The sequence below is a fragment of the Artibeus jamaicensis genome, unplaced genomic scaffold (assembly GCF_021234435.1).
Source record: "Artibeus jamaicensis isolate MK-2021 breed Jamaican fruit bat unplaced genomic scaffold, CSHL_Jam_final scaffold_833, whole genome shotgun sequence".
Taxonomy (NCBI): domain Eukaryota; kingdom Metazoa; phylum Chordata; class Mammalia; order Chiroptera; family Phyllostomidae; genus Artibeus; species Artibeus jamaicensis.
The window spans coordinates 10,377,030-10,402,059 of NW_026522056.1; the positions used below are offsets into that span (position 1 = coordinate 10,377,030).

General features: G+C 39.4%; 1 protein-coding gene across 7 annotated transcripts in view; it reads right to left on the minus strand.

Annotated features, from left to right (window-relative positions):
- UNC5D (unc-5 netrin receptor D) overlaps positions 1-25,030 on the minus strand; it is a 482,399-nt gene that overhangs the window by 214,260 nt on the left and 243,109 nt on the right. For all 7 annotated transcript variants that reach the window (XM_053660062.1, XM_053660063.1, XM_053660060.1 and 4 more), the window contains exon 2: positions 4,106-4,324. In XM_053660062.1, coding sequence (XP_053516037.1) covers positions 4,106-4,324 — 219 coding nt within the window. The remainder of the gene's footprint in view (positions 1-4,105; positions 4,325-25,030) is intronic.

Sequence of the window (25,030 nt, forward strand, 5' to 3'; positions counted from 1 at the left end):
TCTTTCCCTTCCCCATCTAAAGATAAATAAATAAAATCTTGAAAAAATAAAAGGAGAACATAGGAATCTAGAGGTAAAGGTGGCTTATAGTGACAAGGAAGTGTATCTGAAGTGCAAATTGGGGGTACAGGTTCTAGAAATAGCCATGTCACGAACTAGTTGGAATTTAAGACTTTTAATGTATAATATAGGTTTCTTAGATGATCACTAAGATCCCTTCCAGTTCGCACATTTCAATCCCAGAATTCTAAACATGGTTTTGGTCTGCAAACCAACATATCTAAAACAGGCATATTTTTTTTCTTCCTCATACAAGCTCCATACTGGAATGAACAGGGAATTGTGATAAGGTTTTAGGTATTTTTCTGACTTTTAAAGTTCTATATTTTTATACTGCAATCCTAAATTAGTTCAGAACTGTATCATATTTAACACTGCTTATACACAAGGGAGGGGAACCCCCCAAAACAGAATTATCATCTGGAGGGCTGCCCCTTGTATTACAGGCTTCCCCCACTAGGTGAGTGTTCTAGAAACCGATCTGAATCGATGTACCAGCTGGTGTTGTTGTGAGAGGCTGTGTTCGGCTTCAGTGAAGTTTATCTGAAGACTCTTTCAATGAGTTTGCCCATTTCATGATGGGTGATTTCCAAGTGCATCTGCCCACATTGCACTGAATGATCAGCAGTTTTTGACCAAAAATGGCATGACCCCCATGACTCATCCTCCTTATTCACAGATTTCACCCTGAGTGGCTTTTTTTTTTGGGGGGGGGGGGTCCCTGGATGAAAAAGTCCTCAAAGGGAAACATTTTGTCAATGTGGAAGAATTGAAATAAAAAAAAGGCAGAAGCACTAAAAGGCACCAAAATCAGTGCGATCAAAACTGTTTTGAGCAGTGGAAAAAAACACCTCAGTAGGTGTATTGCACAAAATGGAGAGCATCTGAAGGTGAGTGAAGTTTACACATTCAAGAATAAATCCACAATTTCCTAAAATAAATTCCGTTTTTGGGGGGGTCCCCTTTCATATGTATGTAGCTTTTTGCCTACTTTTTTATTGATTCCCAGGCAGGGCAGAGTATTATGTAGGGACCTTTTTGACATAACTTTCTCATTTTGCTTTGGAATACAGCACACACTCTACTTCCTTCTTTGTAGGCTGCTGACGATACCCTCTCTGTCTCCTAAGGATGTATGTCTCTGGATCCATTCCCTTTCATATCATATGCTCCTTCATGACAACTCATCTCCATACCTTCACTCTGTATTGATGGTCACCAAATCTACTTTTCCATCTCCAAACTCCACTGAGTTCCAGATGCACACCTCTCCATTAGATCCCATAAGTATTTCAAATTCAGCGTGTCCAGACAATGAGCTTACACTCTTCTCCTTGCTGATGTAATTATTTTAATTGCATTACCCTTCTTCTTCTTTCAGAGAAGGGTATAAGCTTCTCTGAAATTTTCATTCCTCCATCTTCATTCATTCATTCAAGTCTGACTTGGTGAAGTGTTTCTCACACCAGATATATAGTCCTTATTTCTGTGATCACTGCTCTTGAAACAGACCCTAGTTTCTCTCATCTACAGTTTCCAAGTCTCCTTACTTCCCTACTCTTTTTTCTCTTTACCATTCCACACACTTGTGCCAGATTCATTCTTTGAAACAGCTCCAACCACTGTCAATATAATCAGTCCCCATCACCAGCAAAATATCCATAGGCTAAGTAAAGAACTTCTCACTCTGGCATTGGAGGCTTTAGATGCCATTAATTAAATAAACTTTGCTAGGTATCAGAGGCTATTCTCTAACATCAATTTTATATTTTAACCAAACCACACTTCTTATTCAACATACACCAAGCTTTCATTTGTTTGCTGATGAGGAACTAAGACTGCTGAGTTTCTTTCTCCCTCCACTTAGTGTAGCATCAATCACGCTTATTTGTATTTCATATTCATCAATGTCCCTTCCAAATGCTATTCCTTTCACCTTTCCTGATAGTCCTAGTTAGATGTGACTTCATGTTCTTTTCCTCCATAGCACCACCTACCTCTCTTAGACATCTAATCTGTACTGCACTGATGGGTATATTGACCTTGTACTTATCAGTAAGTGTGAAGCCCTGAAGATCAGTGTTTGCATCTTAACCTTCTCTGAATAATGTGAAAGACCTAGTCTAGCGTATTGAACAGCATTGGCACATGAGGTCTATCCAGAAGGTATCCAGCCATGTAACATGAAAGAGAGAGACATTTATTGAAGAAGATACAAGTTGCATGAAACACTGTACATAGGACAATGATGTGTGTCTCAATCCCCTTCAAAATAGGCACCTTGGGACCTCACACAGTTCTCCCATTTGCGATCAGCTGCCCCACTGTATTTTCCTCAATCTCAATGACAGTCTGAACTCTCTTCCCTTTCAAAGGTGATTTAAGTTTTGGGAAAAACTGCAAGGCACATGGTGCCTAATCTGGGCTGTAGGGGGGTTGAGTCACTTGGGTGATTTGATGTTTCAACAAAAAGTTGCATGAGACATGATGTGTGAGTGGGTGTATTGTGATGAAGCTGCTGATCACCAGCTGCCCACAGCTGTGGCCTTCTGAATCATCTGAACAGTTTCTACGAAGGAATATTCAAGCTTAACACAAAATCTGATGCACTCAGCCATGTTGAAGGCAATGGTACACAGTACACATGCTCACTCAAAGGCATCTACTGCCCCCGCTGACTAGTACAGTGAAGTTGGCATTGTTCACACACACACATTCCAGTCCACTCTCCTTGGCTGCCAGGTTACATCAAGGTCACGCAAACAGTTCTTGTTATATTAAAAATGGCTGAAATTTTTCTGGACAGACCTGACACAGTTAATAATTAAACTGAATTGAAACTTTCTAATTATACTCAGGCTTTCTGACTTAATCAAAGGTAGTGTTTATTGAGTGAGTTGGGATTAATAAAATCAATAATCTAGAGTGAGGCCAGATTGGATTTAGTATAAGACTAAATTTTCAGGTAGTCTGAGGAGCCCAAGTTCAAAAGCATATACTGTTTCTGTTATACAATAAAATATAAGAAGTATAATTTTTGAAAGTTTGCAGTCAAATGATCTTGCTCTGAGACCCAGGACAATCCAGGACAAGTCCTTATTTATAAAAAGGCAATGAGCCCTGGCTGGTATGGTTCAGTGGATTCATTGCTGGCCTGCAAGCCAATGGGTGGTCAGTTTGATTCCCAGGCAGGGCACGTGCCTGAGTTGTGGGCCAGGTCCCCAGCAGGGGGTACATGAAAGGCAACCACACATTAATGTTTCTCTTCCTCTTTAAAAAAAGATAAGAAAAAAGAAAAAGAAAAGGCAATGATAGCCTTTTTTAAATTTGGAGGACTATTGCAAAAAGAGTAATGTATGTCAAATGCTTAGGTATGTCCTGGTATATAGTAAGTCCTCAGTAAACATTAGCTAGTATGATGTTTACTCATAAACATCACTCCTTTCCCTTAGCTCATTATTCTTGTCATCATCACTCATCAGCCAAAATAGCCAGACTAACATGGAAAACATGGTTCTAAAAGTCTTTCATACTGGAGATCTATTCAAAGTTTCTAATCTAATTTGGGCTTTATCATCACACAGCAATCAAAAGAACTAAGACTCCGAAACCACCCGCCGTGGAGAAGGAAGTATGCAAGAATAATATCTAAGAGAAAAGATTAAAGAAGCAGAAATTATGCTGCTTAAAAATTATGCTGCATTTGTTTGATGAAAGATTTGTCTTCAAAAATATTTAGAATTCAGAAAGTAAAACAGGGGCTGCCTGACTTTATTTCCAATGAGAATAATAACTTCCATGCAATCAGGTGTTGAAGTCAGAGAGCAGGGGAAAAAAGACTGCCTCTGTACAATAGTGGAGTAGACTAGCAAGGGAGCTGTGGAGTCACAGACACTCTTGCATCTTAGATTCCTAGGACAAGGTCAATGCGACCTTATTCAAGGTAGGCCACAGTGGGTGATCTGCACAGTCTTTTTTCCAGCCATAGAACAAGGCGAGGACCTGAAGAGCGGTCGTGGATCCTCTGATTGCTTGCCACTCTTACCTGAACTCTCATCCAGACTCTCCTCAGAGATGTGCTCATTCTGGTGGACCCATTCGCCGTTGCACTTGAAGAATATCTGCATGGCCGGCCTTGCTTTGCACCGCAGCGCGATGGGATTGCTCTTGATGATGTAAGCATCCCCTGGCTCGTCTATGAAATGAGGCAGTGTGCTAGGAGCTGATGAGATGGATTCAGGGAGGGCTTCACCATTGTCAGCTCCTGCGAAATTGAAGAGGACGTTAGAGCACAGCCTACACTGGCGGCACCTACATCAGGACGCAAAGCAAAACTGGCACCAGCTCTAAGGGTCTTTGTTGAAAAACTTCCCACTGCATTCATACAGCATGCTTACAAGGCCTGTGTAGATGAGCTATTTTCCAGAGGCTGAACTAGCGTAATGTGTTAGTTATCATTAGCTCTACACACAATTTTACAGCTGCATAGCTTTGCTGAAAGAACTGAGATAAAGAGCAGTGTAGTGAGAGGCTGACTCTTAAGATTCAGTCCGATGAGCGGGTTACCTCAAGGTGCTCAATAACAAAATGGTGGGAATAGGGTTTGTTCTCCATAAATGGGTACGAATCATGGTTATGTTGATGGAGGAGGTTCAGTCATAAGACATGTCCAAGAGATTCCAAACTGTCCACTTCCTTGACCTGTGAAACTCTGACGGCCGTCTGTGGCTCTGCCTTGGGTAGGGTTTCTCCTAGAACTCACGACGTAAATAGACTTTCTAAATGGACTGCATGCTCTGCCTGCCATCGGCCATCCTCCTCCACCCCCAGCGCTCCTTCCCCGTGTGTTGTGAGTCCCGATGACAAGGCTAAGAACTAAAGCTATGCACTTGTAGACGTATGTGTCCAAAAGGGAGAAGTACATATGATTTTCCCCTAAGTTCAGGGAACTGATGAGTGGAGAAGAGCAATACAAAAAAGAAAAAGAGGCCCTGGCTGGCGTAGCTCAGTGGATTGAGTGCGGGCCTGTAAACCAAATAACTTCAGTTCGATTCCCACTCAGGGCAGATGCCTGGGATGCAGGCCAGTTCCCAGCAGGGGGACGCACGAGAGGCAACCATACATTGATGTTTCTCTCCCTCTCTCCTTCCCTTCCCCTCTAAAGATAAAAGGGAAAAGAGGAGTCCAGGCTTTGATTCATTGCCTATCCAATACCTTTAGCAAGGACTTGGGTCCAAGAAAACTACCCCAAAGTCAAGGCAAGACAGATCTGACTCCTGAGCAATGTGCGGACTACCAAGAGCAATGATACCTGGTGCCTTCCAATGGCCATTCCAGAGAAAGAACAAGGAACGCAACAATTTCAGTACCAGCACAAACCAGGCCCTGGAAACGGTCATTCCTATCAAGTCAAACCAGTCTTAGCATTAATCTGCGGGAAAATAACCTATAAAACCACTGGAAGAACAATCCAGCTCATCAGGAGAGACCCTAGGAGACTTCATCTGACCTTCTGTATGCTAGCAACAATTCCGAGCAAACAGAACCTCTTATTCTCGCTGAAGGCAACAATGTAAATCAGTAACCGTTGCCACAGTAAACATAACTTACAATGTGTGGAGTCCTGTCTTGTTTTAAGAACTTTTTAAGGGGGCGATCTCGAATGTAAAAGGAAGGGGGCCCAGGACACAAGAAGTAGGAATGCCTGTAATTACTTTTTTGTGTAAGGAAGAAAATAAAAGAGTAATTATAAGAAAAAGACTCCTTGCCAAAAAGAATTCACAAGCACTATTTATGCCACTACATGGAATTAAACATAAAAACAGTACGATTCTCCAAATGATTTTTTCCATGAAATACATCAACTCAAGGGGGGAAATAATAAATGATTTAAGATGCTGTAAGCTTTAAAATGTATTTGTAATAGAAAAGCTAACTCATGTGTAAGTAATTGGAAGTACTAAAAAGTCATCATAAAGCAAATACTCTAAATAGTAAGAGAGCAAATAGTTTGTCATAAAAGTACAATAAAGTCACTCAAGAACTAAAATATGTCTGTATCACACGGAATAAGATGGGTTTCAGGATAGAATCTGAGAGGGTACTTTAAACTGTTTTAAATTATATTTACAATGGACTTCATAAAAACACATAATACATTAATTCATTTTGTCACTGACTGTTCATGCCAATTTCCATCCTCAATAAACACCAAGTCCCTTCAGGCTTTTGTAAATCCATGCATTAGAGGACGTGACAATGGTATTAAAAGATTTTATATAGGCATCAAACAGCTCACACTCATCCGGGACCTGAGTTCTGTCCAAAGTAACTCACTGATGCAGAAAAGGGTCATGCGATAAAGAATATGTACTGAACCATGTGGTAGCTGAAGTGGAGGGTCACAGGCACACACCTTAAATGATGCGCTTTTGCTTAGCTAGTGGCAATGCGTGGGTATCTGAGGGAACTCCTGAAAGGTAGGGGTTGGGCGGGGATCCTATAGAACAATCTCGAAGCAAAGAGTGAGGCCACGTTTATCCGGCATAAATAAAATCCCAAATAAAGGCACCAGAACATAAGATAAATCAAGTTTTAATCATCCAATTCACAAAACACAGAGAGATTTGAAAGCAATTAGCTTCCCCTCCTGCTATTTTAATAAATGCCCTTTAGATAAAGTAACAAGTCCGTCTTCATCTGAAACGCAGAGCCAGAGAGTAGAATGGAAAAGTCTGCCGGTACATACCCTTGCTCGCTCAAGGACTTCCATTAAGAATCAATCAATCTTAATATTCGGAGCAGAAAATTTTTAAAAGGCAGACTGTAACATTATATCTTTGTTATTTAAGCTATGTCAAAATCATGCAGAAATAGGAAAAGGACCAGCAACCCTGAAAACAAGAAACAAAGAAAACAAATCAATGTCTTAGGGTGGCTGTCGGGAGGTGAGAGATCGCAGCTACACAGGGCTGTTTGTACCTGTGTTACCATTTACCGCATCCTCCCAACAAAGAAATGAAAGGAGTGCAAGCAGAAGCATGCTAGATTTTCCTTTCGTTTTCCTTTAGCTTTGCATTATGAAGTGTTGGGAGAGATGTGTTCCTTATATCCCTGTCCCTCCGACAAGTTTCTCTCTGGTTTCAGGCTCCAGTCCCTGGGGCCCCATGACCTACACTTAACAGGCTTCTTTGCAACCAGAAGGCTGGATTCCTGCAGCAGGCTCTCCTTCCTTACTCCAGAGCACTCACCTTCCCCTCTCTAGACTCAAGGGTGCCTATCATGTTCAGCCCCACCTAGTGGCTGAGATTGGAATTATTCAGGAACTTCTCATGGGGATTCTTCAAAGAACGGAAAAAGAAAACGGAACTAAAGTGGGAGCTTTTAAGGGGCTTGGCTGCTGACAGATGCTGTTCTGTACAGGACCAGTGGGGAAGTGACACTCAGTAAATAATTTTATGGAAGATGGCATGGATACTTTTTGACTTCCAGGAAAGTTTGCTTATAATATCAATGCGGTTGCCACTGCTTTATACAGTAATTGAGAGAACAGTTTTAAACCTGATATGCAAATGTTGGCTACTCTGGCCTAGCTCACTACCTTCTTCTAGACCACTTTTATAGCAGAGACTGGAACAGTCATGGAATCCATTTCCTTTTTTGCAGGTAACAGTGGTCATAGAGGGCTAATCTGGCAGCTGAGTCATAAACAGAAGTTTCTGGAAAACCTTTAATTTTCCTGACTCTTCTCTCCTTTGTCCCGGCCCTTCATTGGGAAAGAGGACGCAGAACACACATGTACCAGCTCTGACAACATGGACAAGCTGAACTGACACCAGGAGGTGTCCAGTTCTATTTACTTTAATTTCTACTTACTTAAGCTACTAATCGTTTTTCTGTTGTTTTTATAAAAAAAATCCTTATTGATACACGTAGGTCTTTTTTAACAACACTGGAGCTTGAACCTTCACTTTATTAAAGCCCAATACACTAAGCGTGAAAGAAAGAATTCAGATATACTAAAAAAAAAACACAACAAAAAAATAGAAAAGCCATGCTATCTGAAAGTAAAAATTATAGCTGCCATTGATTGAGTGATTGCAGGTTATGGTACTGAGCCTTGTATATGGATTAAGTGATTTAGGCTTCACCGCAACTGCATGAGGTTGCATTTGAGCTTCACTGCAACTGTCTGAGGTTGCATCCCATTTTGCACTTGAGCAAATGCTCCAATTATGTGTTTTGTCTAAGGTCACGGGGCTAGGAAATGGGGACTCAGGATTTGAACACAGGTCTCCGACTCCAACTAGCTTACTACTGCATTTCAGTTGAGTGGACTTTTAGAAGTCTGGTACTGTATCTTAGTGAGTTATGGCAATGGCATGAAGTTCATAAAGCCAGAGGAAGATGAAATACAGAGATGTATTATGTGCCTGGCACCTCACCACTTCCAATAGGTACAATAGCCATGTTCAAGGCCTCTCAGGCATCCTGACAGCTAGCCTGTGACTCCAGGTCAGCATGGGCGTGTCACGGGCACATCCGGAGAAGGCATCAAAAAATAAGTATTTTTGAGAGAAAGCACACAAAGAACTCAACTCATTATAATCAACTGACTAGCGATATGCACTAAAGTCAGAACCAGACAAGAGAGTCGAAGAGTAAGTGTTATTTGAAATAAAGTAACCAGAAGGATTTTTTGGTGTTTCATTTGGAAATAGTTTCTTCTCATTTTATCCGGAAATGTTTAACCTCCACTAAAACTCCACTTAAAATGCAAGGAGTTTAACAGGAGACGGTGAACCCCAGCGAGAAAAAGGACCTGGCACTGGGCACTGCCATTCCATTCCGTTTAACCATAAAACTCCCAGCATTTGACCATTTGATCTATTAAATCTGTAATGGGCCTGGGAACCCTGGTGGCCAGAGTCATTTCAAACTGGGATTTGTCAACCCCGGACCATCAGTGAAGTATGCTGATACTCCATCAGGGTAGAGTATAGGTAATGCTGAGTTTCACCAGACTGAGAAATTCTAAATTATTTTTGCAAGAGTATTCTGCAAAAAGTATTTTGAAATACATTTTGTTTTTCTTTTCTTCTTCCAAAGTACATGTGTCTTCTGTTACAAAAGATCATTACTTGTTACAAACTTCTTCCATAAAGCAAAGACTACACCTGGTAAAACAAAAGAAGTTCAGAATCCAATAACCTAAGCCAAGTCTGGGTTAGCTCTGTGACTGGGGTGAGTAGCTAACTGCATTCGGAGGTTTCATTTTGTCATCCACAAGAATGGGCAATTAAAATTTATTAGTCAATGTTTTGTGATGTTAAAGTGAGCTAGTATATGTTAAAGAACAGCATATGGTTAAATGTTACATAAATAAAAATTGCCATCATCAGCATTATCGTCTAAAGAACAGTAAACAAAGAAAAGAGAATTAAATCGTGATCTGTATGATTTCCACGCCTATAATTATCCTAATATTTAGATTTCAATTTTATGGTTACTACCTGCAGCTTATGACATTTCTTTAGTATTTGCCATCTAAGTATATGTTAGTAAAATTCTTCTTTTGGGTCAAAAACTCTGGAAGCATGCAGTGAAGCACTGATTTATTCCATATACATGTAGTGAATGGTTATACCACACACCAGGTGCATGGCTGTCCCATGAAGCAGTAGAAAGATACAGGTGGATTGGGCCAGAGCTGAAAACTAGGGGCTTTAATAGGTAAGCAGTTACTACACGTAGGAGATTTCATAGTACTTCAGAGCACCTCTCACTGCAATATTTAGATGAAGCAAGGTATCTCAGAAGTCACTTTTGAAATTCTATGCAATGTCTCTGGGCATATTGGTCCACAGCAACATTCAAGTCAGGGCAGAAAGCCATACTAACTAGGGAAACCAAGTCACATAATCTCCGACAACACAACAGAGCTGGATTCTCTGCTTCTGTTCATGTGAATGGGACTTGTCTCCATACAGTTACTTAATTAGATGGGGCGATGCACTGTACTCATTTAATGCAGAACGAAAGCCAGAATTTTATATACCAAATACTTAATGTAATTCATGAAACACAGACTTTTTCCCTATGCTCCAATAAAACTTTTTTTTAATTCAAACTACTGTCTTCTTCCCAAACTCAAATAAAAAATGAAAATATTTTATAGCACTGCATTTGTACAGTTCATTTCACCGCATCAGTCTTATATATTGTGAGTCTAGGACATTATTCCATTGAACAGATCTTAAATCCTGCAGAGCAGAAGATGGTAAACAACACTTACAACACATTAAAAATATGAAGAGCAATTCTTAGTTCTTCAAACAAGAAACTTCAGATTTCAGTAGTGCTTATAAAAACACAGTAATTATTTCCTAAATGATCACACTTTACCTTAACATATTCAATTTTTTTATTTGACATATGTGGCATCTGTACTAAGGTTAGGCAGTTCTGCATATTCTGCACTCCAAGATAGTTCAGAAATAGTTGATTTCCTCAAGGAACTCACAGACTAAAATTAACGACAAATAATTATAGAACAATATGCTAACAGTCTACTGGAATATACACAAAGTGTCACAGCAAAGCAGTGAGAGAGAGACAGACAGACAAACTTCCCTGTGGCAGGTGTCACAGGGAGGATTACATTCCAGCACTGTTTTGACATACGAGTTGAACAGAAGAAGGCATTGCAAACCAAGCTACAGCAGGTGCCTAGGTATGCCATGCGTATATGGAATAGAAGTTAGGTAGAGCTAAACACCACCTTCATTAGAACTCACAGTTAAAGAGTTTACTTTAAGATTTGCACCAAACCATTGGCTTTATTTAACTCTAACATCTGTGGTTCCTATGTGCTTTTTGCTAAGAGCTTTCTGAGATGTAGGAACAAAGTAACCACCAAGTTGTAGACAGACAGCTGTCCACTGGCAGCATGAACACTGAAGCAGTTGAAAGTAACTGTGGGTAGTCTTTGAATGAGAGGGGAAGCCAGTCTGCGCTAATGGACATCACTGGGTTGATTCTTTCAGCCACAGTAACACAGGTGACAGCTCCTAAGATCACAGGTTTTGTTTTTAAATTGCAGCCACCATTGCCGGACTTGCTTGAGTCATCTGAAAAACTGAGTTCTGAAATTGGGTCTAAGCCAGAGAATTTATAGTAGTTCCAATGGCAGGCTTTGTCCTTTCCTGGGAACAAGGTATAATCAGATTTAGCACGAGACACCTGTTCCCACAGTTGCTCCAAAGAAACTCTGAAGAGGCCACATTTAGCCCAGAAGTTGTCTACATGTCACGGGATTATTGATGATTTAAATTTTTATTAAGCTTTTTGCTTTTACTGTATGTTGAAATATGTTCTAATTTAAGCACTTAGAATCCTACAAACACACAAACACAATTCTCTGCTCCAGTGAAGGAATACAGTAAGAGGCTCTGCAAACTAGCAACTTCTAGATTTTTCCTTCTGTTATGTACCTTCTAGTGTAGTAAAAATTCATGAGTTAGAAAAATACTAAGTATTTCTTAGGAAAAAAGTGGAAAGAATTAGAGTTTATAAAGATATTTTTTAAAATGTAAAAAAGGCTAACATTTTGCTGAACATAGTGGGTGAGATGGAGCTTATACATTGTGCATTTTCTCCCCCAGCAATGGAGGCATTGGTGTGTGTATGAATGTGTACCCTGCCTGGTTTTCAAATTCCTCTGAAAACCTGGTGGGATTTGGGAAAGATTTTGCGCTCCAAGTGTTATCACTCTTCATTCGTAAGTGACAGTTTGCGAGAGTGAGGCCACTCATAGTTATGGAAAAATGGTTGTTTTAATACAACATTGAATGACAGGAAACCAAACAATCAAGTACCGTTCTTATATTTTTCACTCTGGGAAAATTACCTCTCAGGAAGAGCTCTGTGTTTTATGTTCTGCACACAAATGCGGCAGGACTTCCAATCTCTTTATCACAAAAAGGAGGAACGAAAGGAGGGAGGAACAAAAGCATAAGGAATAAACACTGAATTCCCTTTAAAATACATACATCTCCATTAGATGTCCGGTCACGTTTTAAAAACTCAGATTGTGACCATTTAGTTGCATAGCTCAAACTTTGAATGTCGGCCAATTTGACTAAAACGTGGTTTGACAGAATTTTTTGTATGTTATCAGGCAAAATAGATGGGAGTTTATTTTAGATAATATCTGTGCCAGTCTCTTGTCTTCGAAGCCTTCCAGGCCCTTGGAGGTTAAACAACTTGTGGAAGAGTACAAAGGAACAGACAATTAAAATCTCTCTATTCACACCTAGAATAGTATTTTCTCCATTACTATATGATGCTTTTGTTTAGGTGAAGCACAAAAGATTAAACTTACAGCTGAAGTTTAAGTTATCATACACTGAGAAATTTTACCCAGAAAACAAGCTTATAAAATCTCTTTCATGATGACCTTGACCTTACAAACATTCTAGTAAAATGAAGTATGATGAAAAAAATAGTCTTTGTACTTCATGTTGTATTTTCTATCGAAAACTACAGATTATAAAATGCAAAATTATAGAAAAAGTACTTTTATGTATATTTATGTTTATAAATATATGTAAATTGTTAGCCCTTGTCACCCAATTTCCAAAAACTACTACTATTAATACTTTGGTACATTTCATTCTTGTTTCTTTTTCAGATGTTTATTTAATATTTCGGCTTCTGTATATACGGTACATACATACTTGCAAGATATTATCTCATGTTTTCATGGTATTGTTTTTCCTCTAGATTCCAGATCCTATGAAGGCAAAGGGAGTGAGAATCTAAACAAACAGACGTGAAACTGTGATGAAACTTTGTGACCATTACTTTGTAATAAATATGTATTAAGTACATATGATGTATGACTAAATTAATTTTCAAAGGGACTATGTGAACTGACATACTGTATTTTCCATGTATAATGTGTTTTCATTTTTCATTAAGTCAATTCTTAATGATTGAGAGTAGATGTGTCAGTCTTTAATCTTGCCATTTCCTTACTTTTTAACATTTAGTTCTTTCCAAATGTCAATTTATATTGATATTATGATTCTCCACTTATCGCCTATATTGATTATACCTGAATTTACAACTTCAGTGCAGTTGAAATGTGTGTGTTAAATTGCCTGTAGATGGACTCACCTGAATGTCTCCACAGACCCCCCTCAAACTTCTGCCTGAAACAGAACTTTTTGCTGAGCCCCTCAGACCTGTTCTCTGGCCTCGATTACCTAAATTCAAGAACAGCCCCAATAGTCACTAAGGTCCCCGTGATGCTGGAACCTGGGCATCGCCTACTTTCTCCCCCCTGCTCAGTCCCACATCCAGTTCACCACTAGGCCCTCTGGGTTCTATCTCCTAAATATCTTCCAAATTCAGTAACTTCTCTTCATCCCTGTGCCTACCAGCTTGGTCACCACCATAATTCCCTTAAATTACTAAGACTGATCCTAACTGTCTTCTCCATCACTCTTGCTTGTCCTCTTTCCATCATTCTGCGCACTGCAAGCAGAACGAACTTTCTCAAATGTAAATTTGAATGTCATTCTGTTTTAAAACACTTCGAGCTTTTGGCACAGCTTGTAAGGCCCTTCGTGATCTCGTCTGTACTGACATGTCTAGCTTCCTGACTAACCACCTCCCCTCCAGGAGGCCACACGGATGGTCTCCTGAATCTATCTGGGCTCAAAGGCTTTGCACCTTGGACCTGCACCCATGCTTTTCCTTCTGCCCAGAGAACAAATTTCCCTGCTGTTGCTTAAAGCTCCTTCTCAGCCTTCAGGTTTGGCTTAGTTGACATATCGCACGGGAAGCCCCACTGGAACATCAAGAATTCTAGGTGGCATTCCTCTGTCCTTTCATGATACTTTGTACTCCTATACAATTATTCATGTAAATGAGTGCACCTTTCTCTGGACCTAGGTTCTGTGAAGGCAAAGGGAGAATCTAAACAAACAGAAAGTGAGGCTCTGGTGAAACTTTGTGACCATGACCTTTGTAATAAACATGTATCACGTCCATACGATGCATGGATAATTTTCAAATGGACTATACAAACTGACACACTGTACTGTGCCATGTGTAATGCATGCTTTTTTGGTCCAAATTTTTGAGGGAAAAATGAGGACGCACACTGTACATGGACAGTACCTGAAAGACCTTGTATCGGTTCTTGTGTTTTGTAATTATGTGTCACATAAAATGTCCTGTACCATAATATGTTCACACATAAATGCTAAAATCCTTTATAGTACAAAAAATAAGTCTCTAAATATAAACAAATAAAACATTGAATTAAAAAATTAAAACAAAGGATTTTTCCCTGAAAGTTTGGGTCAAAAACGTGAGTGTGCATTGTATAAGGGAAAATACAGGAGCTACCAGCATTATAGATTACTAATTTTCCTCATCCTCACCAGTATTAAATATGATATTTTGGGGATATTTGTTAATTGATAGGTAAAAATAATAAGTGTGTAATGTACACTTCTCCATTACTAACAAAGTTAAATATTAAAACGTTTATTAATCATTTTTGTTTAATTTTTATAATTTGCATATTCATATTTTTATCATTTTGATTTTGTTTTACAGTGGTTTAGGATAATTATAGGTATCTGCAGGATCTCTAAAAGTGAAATGTAACTTGAATGTATAGATTCCACCACTTAAGTATCAAGTGCTTAATAATATCAATAACTCATTTTTGTGTTATTTCTTCCAATCAATTAATTCCTTTATTCTTCACCAATTGGAGTTATAGCAATCAAGAGATCAGGTTCACTATTCCAATAGCAACAGACTATTGACTCAAATGGTTAGGTCTAGACAAAAAATGCCTTAAGCAGAAAAAAAATTACATCTTCTAAAAAATCATTATTTTATGTGGAGGATTCATAGAGCAAAGGGAAGGAAACAGGATTCGTCTTCCATTTCTTAAAGAGAAGACCCTCTTCGTTGAAGGAAATCCTCCTTCTAAAAATCACCTGGGGGTTGATATGAGGATGATGCTTATATGGAATCCTTTAATTCCTTACTTTTCCTAATTTACGGATGTGGTTGCACCTGCTGAGATGTGGTATTTAGTAGAGACTGATGATATACCACCTGGCACTAGGTGGCCAGGCATAGAAGCTGTGTCCTCATTTGAATTGACAGGCATCTAATTAGGAGGTGGAGCCTGTGGAATAGAGGGGGCCCAATTTCCTCAACCTCCTTCATGAAGATGCTAGACACTGTCAGAAATGCATATACACTAAGCTGTATTGGAAGCACAAAATATTGTTTTTCCTACTATCTTTCATGGAGAGGCAGCCTGATAGAAGGGAACAAATACAGGCTTTGGAGTTAGTGCTAAAACCAAATCCAGGCTTCCTTACTAATTAGTTATATGACCTTCAAAAACATCTCACCTCCCCGATGTTCCATTTCATTCCGTGTAGACAGAGAATATAGTACCATGGGGCTACTGAGTACATTCGAGTAGCTAAATGTTAATTGACTAGAGTATTATATGACCTAAAAGTGGCAATCAATATATAATAGAAATTACTGTTAGAGTATTGCTATTAATTATTAAAGGAAGATTAAGGAATGGATGGATGAGTGCAGCATGAAACAAAGTTGGATTTGCATTCTGCAGATTGTGAGGAAGAAATTGCTAGAGCAAGAGCCCAGTCTACTCAGCAGGACTTCAAGAAATGCCTAAAAATTGACCTACTTTTACTTTCAGAGCCGTATCTAAGATCATAACCCAGTGACCAATTCTGGAGAACCGAATGGTCTCAGAGGATAAAGGCCCCCCATCTTTTGCTGTGATGTGTTTGGTAAAGAGCTTTATGTATATCGTTTGAAGACTTGAAGTTGTAACTTGAAAATCTGGCATCTGATTTATGGAACCTGAAAAAAAAAAGCAGCAAGAACAAAAAGCCTACTACATACCGGAGAGACTTAGTATTAACTATTCAGCGTAACTGCTCTGGGGTGGAGCCTGGTATACATACTGTCAGCAAGAGGAATGGGGTGGGGCGGGGGGGGGCCACTCTGATACAGCAAGTTTAATGACATTATGCGGTTTAATTATTTAGCTATCTCAGTGTCCTACCTCCATGTATAAATGAGTATGAATCAGACCATCACAGGCATATTGTTAGGCCATTCCAGTTGGCTATTTGTCATCAATGGGTTGGTAGCTGGCAGGCATCTATGGCTTACAGCAATCACTTAATTTTTCTGGCACCTAGGGTGTGGGTTAAGAGATCCGTAATGATCTGTGTTACTACTGAACAGGTTTGGAAATTAAAAGAAACAAGCGATACTAGTTGGCACTTTGGGGGAGGATATTAAACCATCAATCAAATGGGTCAATGTCCCTAAAAGGAATGAAACATTTCCTCACCTGGACATGACTTTCAGGATAAAGATTTATAGAGTCCAGAGAAGATCAAAATGTTTTCCTAGATAAGTGGAGATAGGAAAGGAGAGGAAAACAAATGGATGTGTTTATCATTACACTATCATCTTTTTTCTCCTATTGCTCAGAATTTTTGTGTAGCTCCAATATACACTAAAACAATTTTGACTACCATGCTTTCCTAGGCAAAAAACAGTTTCTGCGGCCATTTCAAGTATACAGTTGGAGAAACAACGGCATTACAAAATCCCAGGAAGGAAATATTTTCTGGTGTTCTCATGGAAAAATGGGATTGTATATGTTTCCGATAGTGTCAGATGTATCTAAGTAATCAGATATACTTAAATGAGTCAATATACTTATTTAGAGTTAATTTTTAGGGAAATCTAGAAGCATCAACTCGAGGGCTTACAAATGAGAGGCCTGTGGGGGTGGTTATAGCCAGGGTTAGAATTGAACACCACATCTACGGAGCAGAAATAAAGCACGTTTAGTGTCTATAACTAAAGACAACATAACAATGTCAAGACATTAGCAAACCAATGTTAAATCTGCTTAAAGTTACAGCATAGTGTCCACGACAGCACAGAATGCTGAGAGAGCAAGCTGGCAAGAATGACACTGCAAGTAGCTCATTGGGGGAAAAAACACAAAACCCAGATACTTGCTGCATTACCGTTTTCTCGCTATAACACAGTTCCTAGGATGGAAAACGGAAAGAGCACACTAAGACTTAGACATGACTTTTTTCCACGGCCTGTATAAATATATAGATTAAAACAATGACCAGTTGATTCCAGAAGTCACAGGAAACCTGACTGGAGTTGTCCATCTTTTGAGGAAAGCCTCTGGAATAGAATGATTATCATCGCACACAAGGGGTTAGATGCAAGACAATAAATACCTCCTTGTTTGGGGGCTGCATGGAATGCCACTGGTGCATCCAGGGACCAGCTCTGGTCCTTAACAGGAAGGGATGAGAGAGGATCCCCAGAGTGTCAGAGAACAAAGAGAAAAAAGTAAGCCTACAACTTTTTACTATTCAATGTCTTAGCCTAGTCGTAGGCTAAGAAGCCTATGACTGTTTACTATTCAACGTCTCAGAGTGCAGTTTATAAGGTTATTCAGTTTTGTATTTTTTCCAGGTGATTTCATATCACAGAGAATAACCCATAATAAAATGTGAGGTGAAGATACACAGAATTCTGTGCTGTAATGAATACTAGTAATCATTTACTCATTCACACCCGGACAGGGACAAGGCCAGAGTGCCTGGCTGTGCATCCAGGACAGAGGCAGTCATGGGGGGTATGACAGATCAGATGTATCAGTATGTGACACTTACTGGAGCAAACTGGTTTTTCACATGTCATTTAAAAATATGAGGGGTTGGGGACTTGAGTATTCAGAGACCACCACATATTTGAGATAAACATTTACCCTTCTGGTTTAATTCCCTCTTCTTGGATAGCTGAAAATAGAGCTTCTTCACAGGGAAAAAGAAAGTCAACCCTTCATTGCTCAACATTTAAAGTCCTCAGAAATCATTCTGTAGAGCTTAAAATGATAACATTGTGAAAAACAAAAGAACTAGCTTATCTTCCATTGGCCTTATGTCCATAGTCCCCACCCTACCCCAACCCCACATGAGACAACCACAAGGACTGAGAGGAGCAGTCCCTCAACCTTGGAACCCGCTTCGCCTCCACTGCACTAAGTGATTTCCAGTTCCAATCGGCCTTGCAGAACCAGGCGAGATGGACAGGGCGAGTTCCTGCTCTTATTACAACTCAGGGTCCAAGGGCTCAGGAGCCAATTTCTGAAGCATGTGCTGCTTCCTGCTATGCTGTCGAGTGAGCAGTACAAAACTTTGAGTGGACTTCTGCCAAGATGGAGGAGTAGGTGGAAACACTGTACCTTTTCACACAACCAAATTTAAAAACAACAAAGTTTTAGCAACAGCAATGCAGCCAAAACACAGAAAATTAAACTATACGGAAGTCAGACAACAACGAACCATTCAGAGGCTTAGGAACCTCCAGGACATCTTTAAGCGCTCCAACATCCGAATTAGAGGGGTACCAGAGGGGAAGAGAAAGAGCAACTGGAAAACTTAGTTGAACAAATAATGAAGGAGAATTTCCCCAATCTGGCAAAGGAAATAGACTTCCAGGAAATCCAGGAAGCTCAGAGAGTCCCAAAGAAGTTGGACCCAAGAAGGAACACACCAAGGCACATCATCATTACATTAGCCAAGATTAAAAGGAAGGAGAGAATCCTGGAAGCAGCAAGAGATAAGGGGACAGTCACCTACAAAGGAGCTCCCATCAGACTGTCAGCAGATTTCTCAAAAGAGACCTTACAGGCAAGAAGGGGCTGGAAAGAAGTATTCCAAGTCATGAAATCCAAAGACTTACAACCAAGATTGCTCTATCCAGAAAAGCTTTCATTTAGAATGGAAGGACAGATAAAGTGCTTCTCAGATAAGATCAAATTCAAGGAGTTCATCATCACCAAGCCCTTATTATATGAAATGTTAAAGGGACTTATCTAAGAAAAAGATAAAAATATATACACTAAAATGACAACAAACTCAGTTATTAATAACCACACCTAAAACGAAAGCAAACTAAGAGGGCAGCTAGATCAGGAGCAGAACCATAAAAATGAAGATCACATGGACAGTTAGCAACAGGGGAGTGGGAGAAGGAGAAGGGGGGAGAAGGTACAGAAAATATGTAGCACAGATGGTAGGTAGAAAATAGGGGGAGGGCAAGAATAGTAGGGGAAATATAGAATCTAAAGAAACTGAGACACATGGTCATAAACTAAAGGGGGGAATGGTGGGGGAGGGGGGTGCAGGGTGGAGGGGAATGAAGGGGGGAAATAGAACAACTGTAATGGCATAATTAATAAAATATATTTTTTAAAAAACTTCGAGAAAAACGTGGACCCTGGCTTGGCTGAAGGCCTGGGCTTGTCGAAAATGCAGATTACTGGTGTTCTATCGGTAAGTGGAGAAGGCCACATATTTCACTGAGATTAATCATACATCAGAGCAGTGTCCTCAGTTGACAGCAATAGACTTACAGGTAAAACTACAAGCAGGGAATCATGCTTTTCCCCCCTGTTTCTCAGGGAACTCCTTCACTGCTGGGCCATTGTTACACCGAAGTGAGTCACAGAAGAATGCAGCGCTTAATGAGCCAAATATGAAGATAATTATGCCGGTTATATTCGGTTCACACACAGAATAGCAGACTGTATTTGTAGATTCTTTATGAACACTCTAGGGCAGGGAGAGAAAAGCGGATTTTCTTTTTTAAAAGCTGAACTGGATTTTACTGTGACTAAATACCTTTGAAGTAATACATTAACTTTTTTTGTCTTAATTGGGCAGAAAAGCAAGGAGTCAGAAGAGTGATTTCATAATTTCAGAGTTTTCAAAGGAATTTTGAGTTGCCCTGAAACTCCAACACGATTTTATGCACATGACTCTCCAAGTGAATAATCGGATCTGTCATTTTTTGGAAAATTATCTGCTACAGTAGTACCTCTCTGCAGTTGCTTTTTTCACTTCGAATTAATGTTCTCTGGAAGCCAACACAACAATGCTGTTTTGATTATGAATAAAACCGGGTCTTAAATCATGAAAAGCAGTGGAAGAAAATACTTCTAGAGCCTCTTAACATACTTTATTATGTTAATTGGTAACTAGCAAAGATAATCATGAATTGGTGAATACTGTTAATCAGGTGTCTACAAGCAAGTTTTTCAGAGCAAGGGTGAAAGTATTATGCTGTGTTGTGGGGGGGGGATGCTTAAGAAACAGACTGGATGGACATGTTGTATTATCTTTGTTCTTGTAAAAGCAGAGATGGTCAGAGTGGTCCAAATCCATCTTTGGAATCTTTGTGTGCTCATGCTGGAAGGTACTGCAGAAATCACCCAGTTTAATTCATGTTTACAGACAAGAAAAATGTCAATCCAAGAACGGAAATTGTCTAGGTATATTCAACTAGATCACCACAGAGTTAAGATCAGCGAACTAGAAACATCTCGACAGAAAAGATACTGACATTCAAGTGAAAAGAATATCTGACATTTAAACCCAAAGTTGCCTTAAACTTTTCTCTCCTGCCAGATTAAACTTCCTCTCTTTGCATAAACAGCTTGCAGGGGAAAAACACCCCAAGGCATTTTAGGAATTGGTTGAAATCACAAAGCTCACTGTAATCATCTGAAGCTCTTAGAGTTCTATGAGGGCTCCAAGGATCAGAAAAAGGGCAAATGAAATCTCTCTCTTTTCGGGAATTGCAATTTGGCTCCCCAGGAGAGCTCATCAAAGACTAGGAGAATTGATTCTGGATCAGATTACTGCCAAGTGGGTTCAAAACTGATTAGAACACTGATTCCTAAAATCTGATATTAGACATCTAAGTAAGACACCAGATAGCTAAAGCGTTGTCACAAAATTTACTCTAAAAACAGTCTAAGGGCAAATTAAACAATTTTGGATGTTCATTTTTGGATTAGCAGGTGTCACACAAGGATGCTAGGGTTTGTAGCGGGCACCGTGCACAGTGTTTTGGTGGGTGGGGAGCATGCCACTCTGCCACCCACAGTTCTGGATGCTCATATAATCACGTAAATCGTTCCTCGAGGGATCTGAAGTTCAACATCCGAGAGAAGCACACAGAGTCTGGTAGCTGATCATGGCTCTAATTTTTAAATACGTTTTGATTAAGGCTGGGTTACAGAGAGTTGGTTCATTACGATGCTGATGAGGCCCAATTTAGATAAGTGTGTAACAACCTGAAAGCAGCAGCTTAAAATACCGTGTAGCTTTCACAATTTTGAAGAGCGGGCATATAACAACAGGAAGATATTTTAAAGAGGGTAGTAAAGATGTTTTAGATGAAAGGGTTATCTTGTAACCCTGTATACTATTTTATAAGATTCATATGGGGATTTAAATAAAATTCTCTCTAAATGACGTACAGGGCCGGAAATTAGGGCATTAGGGTCTACTGCTCCTCATCTCCGTGTCTTAGTCTCTGTCTTTCCCCCTGCTAATTGGTTCAGTTTATCAACTACCTTTTTATGTCATGGATATCATTCCTCTTCTGTGACACAATTGCCAGTCTTGAAGTTTGGCCCTTTTCCATAAAATCTTAAGGAGAAAATAAAATCTGTACAGCAAATAAAACTATCATCAAAATAAAAAGACGACCTACCGGATGGAAAAAATATTTGCAAGTCATATAAGCAACTAGTATCTAAAATAAAGAACTCACAGAACTGAATAGCAAGAAATCCAAACACTTGTATTTAAAAATGGTTTGGATTTAAAAATTCTTCTGGGCAGAGGATCTGAATAGACATTTTCCCAAAGAAGGAAGGTGGCCAATGAAAAGGCGCTCAATACTCAATATCGCTAATTGTCTGTGAAATGTAAACCAAAACCACAAGGAGATACCACCTCACACCTGTAAGAATAGCCATTATCAAGAAGACGAGAGAAAAGTGTTGGCAAGGGTGTGGAGAAAAGTGAACTTTTATGCACTGTTGTTGGGACTATGAATTAGAGCAGCTACTAATAAACCATCCGATGATTCCTCAAAACATTAAAATAAAACTACCATATACTCCAGTAATTCCACTCTGGGTATTTATCTGAAGAAAATGAAAACACCAACTCAAAAACATATCTGCACTCCCATGTTCACTGCAGCATTATTTATAATGCATGCATGTGCACATGTGTGCACACACACACACATTCACAATGGAAAAGTCTTTGGACATAAAAAATAGAATCATGCCATTTGTGAGTGCATGGACAGAGCTTGAAGACATTAAGTGAAATAAATCAGAAATATGGTATATATACATATATCATATTATCTCAACTGTATGTGGAATCTAAAATAAAATAAAACCTGTTTAAAACCCAGAGCTCACAGGTACTGAGAACAGGTGGCTGGGTTCTGAGACAGGGGTGGATAAATGGGTTAAGTGGGCCAAAAGGTACCACCTTCTGGTTATAAAGTAAGCAAGTCATGGTGACCGTAGTTAATGATATTGTACTGAATAACTGAAAAGTTCTTATCACCGGACAATCTTATCACCGTAACTGTGTGTGGTGACAGATGTTAGCCAGACTTACTGTGGTGACCATTTCACAATACATATAAATACTGAGTGATTAGGATGTAGACCTGGAACTAACATCCTGCTATATATAATTATATCTCAATTAAAAAAACAAAAATAAATAAATATTTGATTTACTCATACAATGTCTTCATTGGAGAACAGGATTATTTAATGCCCCCAGAGCTGGAAGGCATCTAAGTTTCGGGAAAATATAGTTTAAATTGGGTACCAGATGGTCATTTCCGTAACAGTAACTGGTCCACACCATCATGTAGTTCTATCATTTTTCTCTCACCTCTCAAACCTTACCTCTTCCTCTTCTGTTGATTCCTTCTTAAAAGGAAACCAAGACTAAACAAAAATGCTTTTAGGAAAAACACCGTATTCCCTTTATGTGTAACATAAAGCAGTTCTGGTTGGTGTACCCCAAACCACACTGAAGTTCTGGCTGAGCAGCAGTCCACAGCTGCCGATGCCACCCACTCGTCCCTCCCTGCTGGGGTCTCCGCAGAATCAGGAGCAGCAGAAACACACATTGTCCCACCATCTCCTTCCAAAGGCAGAGAAGGCTACATTCAGGGTTTTGTTATAGGTGTTTGATGCATGTAATTTTCAGTAATAAGCATTGATTAAAAATCATTATATCAGATAAGCATCAGAAACAAAAATATGATAATAAAAAACACCACTCAACCTAGAAAATAAAACATTTTCAGCACCATTGCTCTGTGGTTCTCTGACACGATCCCCCTTTCTGAGATTTGGTGGTAACAACCACTCTATGCCGGGTTTTTTCCCTTCTTGTTCTGATCAACTTCTTAACATTTTTATAATATGGGTATACAACCATAGAAAACATTATTTAAATGATTACTTCTGAACTTTATAAAATTGTAACACAGTGCATGCATTCTTTTTTATTTATTTGTTGTTTAAGTGCAGTTTTCTGTCTTTTACCCCCATCCCAGCCCACCCCCCCAGTACTCCCCACCTCCCTCCCATTTCCACCCCCTTAGTTGTCGTCCATGTGTCCTTTATACTAGTTCCTCTAAATCCCTCCCCTTTCCCATGAAATTTTCTCCCCTCTCTCCTCTGGTCACTGTCCGCCTGTTCTCTGATTATGTTTTAAAAACCTTGAGATGTAACTCACCTATTGTAAAATTTGCCCACTTAAATTGTACAATTCGATGGTTTTACAATGGATATTCACATCACAGACTTGTGTTACCATCATTACCCTCTAAGCTCAGAAAATTGTCTTCAACCCAAAAGAGAAATCCTGCACCCACTGCCATGATTCCTCCTCCCCAACCCCAGTCTTGGCGACCATCAGCCTACATTTTCTATGAATTCGCCTATTCTGGACATTTCATGTAAGTGGAATCATATAACGTGATATTTCGGAATTGGCTTCTTTCACTTAGCCTGTTTCCAAGGTTAATCCATGTTGCAGTGGATCTCACTGTTCTCTCCTCTTTTATTCTCAAGAAATCTTCCGTAGTACAGAGAGACATTATTTATCCAATCATTAGCTGATGGACATTTGGGACATTTTCACTATTGTGAGTAATTCTGCGTTGAACATTTGTGAATGTGTTTGCGCGAACATGTGTCTTCATTTCTTCTGTGTGTTTACTGGTAAAATTGGTGAGGTACATGGTAACTATGTGCTTAACTCTTTTGAGACATAGCCAACTTTTTTTCACAGTGGCTGCATCATTATTTCCGCCAACAATGTGTAAGTGCTTAAAATTCTCCACATGGTCTTTACACTTATTATTTTTCTCTTATGTTATAGCCACCCTAGTGAGAGTTAAGTAGTATCTTATTATGGAGTTGATTTGTATTTTCCTAACGGTTAATAGTGTTGAGCATCCTTTCATATATTTATCAGTTGTTCGTATTTTTCTGGTTGCTTTTTGCATTCAACATTGTTTTTAAAATTCACTCTTGCCAATGCATGTGGCTCGAGGGCACACCCTTTCACCGTGGTATTCCAGCAGGTTTCAACCAGAGTGCCATGATATACACAGCAACGTGCCGCAAGAATATTTAAAACATGCAAAACCTGAGTGTAGCATCAGGGGCACTGATGCCCCTGCCCTTATGTTGTCAAACAGAAAAATGAGAACAGCCGACACAGCAATAGCCATCTGGTAGGAAGGAATTGAAATTATACCTATTTTTTGTCAGAGCGGCAAAAAACATATTTTTGGTATGCTGCAGAGTGTTGGGAATTAGCGTGTTGTGCCACAAGATGGAAAAGGTCGGCAAGTGCTGAAGTGCTCTATTGTGTGAATAAATCAGGAGTGACTTACCCATTCTTTTGTCAACAGCAGTTTAGGTTGTTTATCCTGTTTT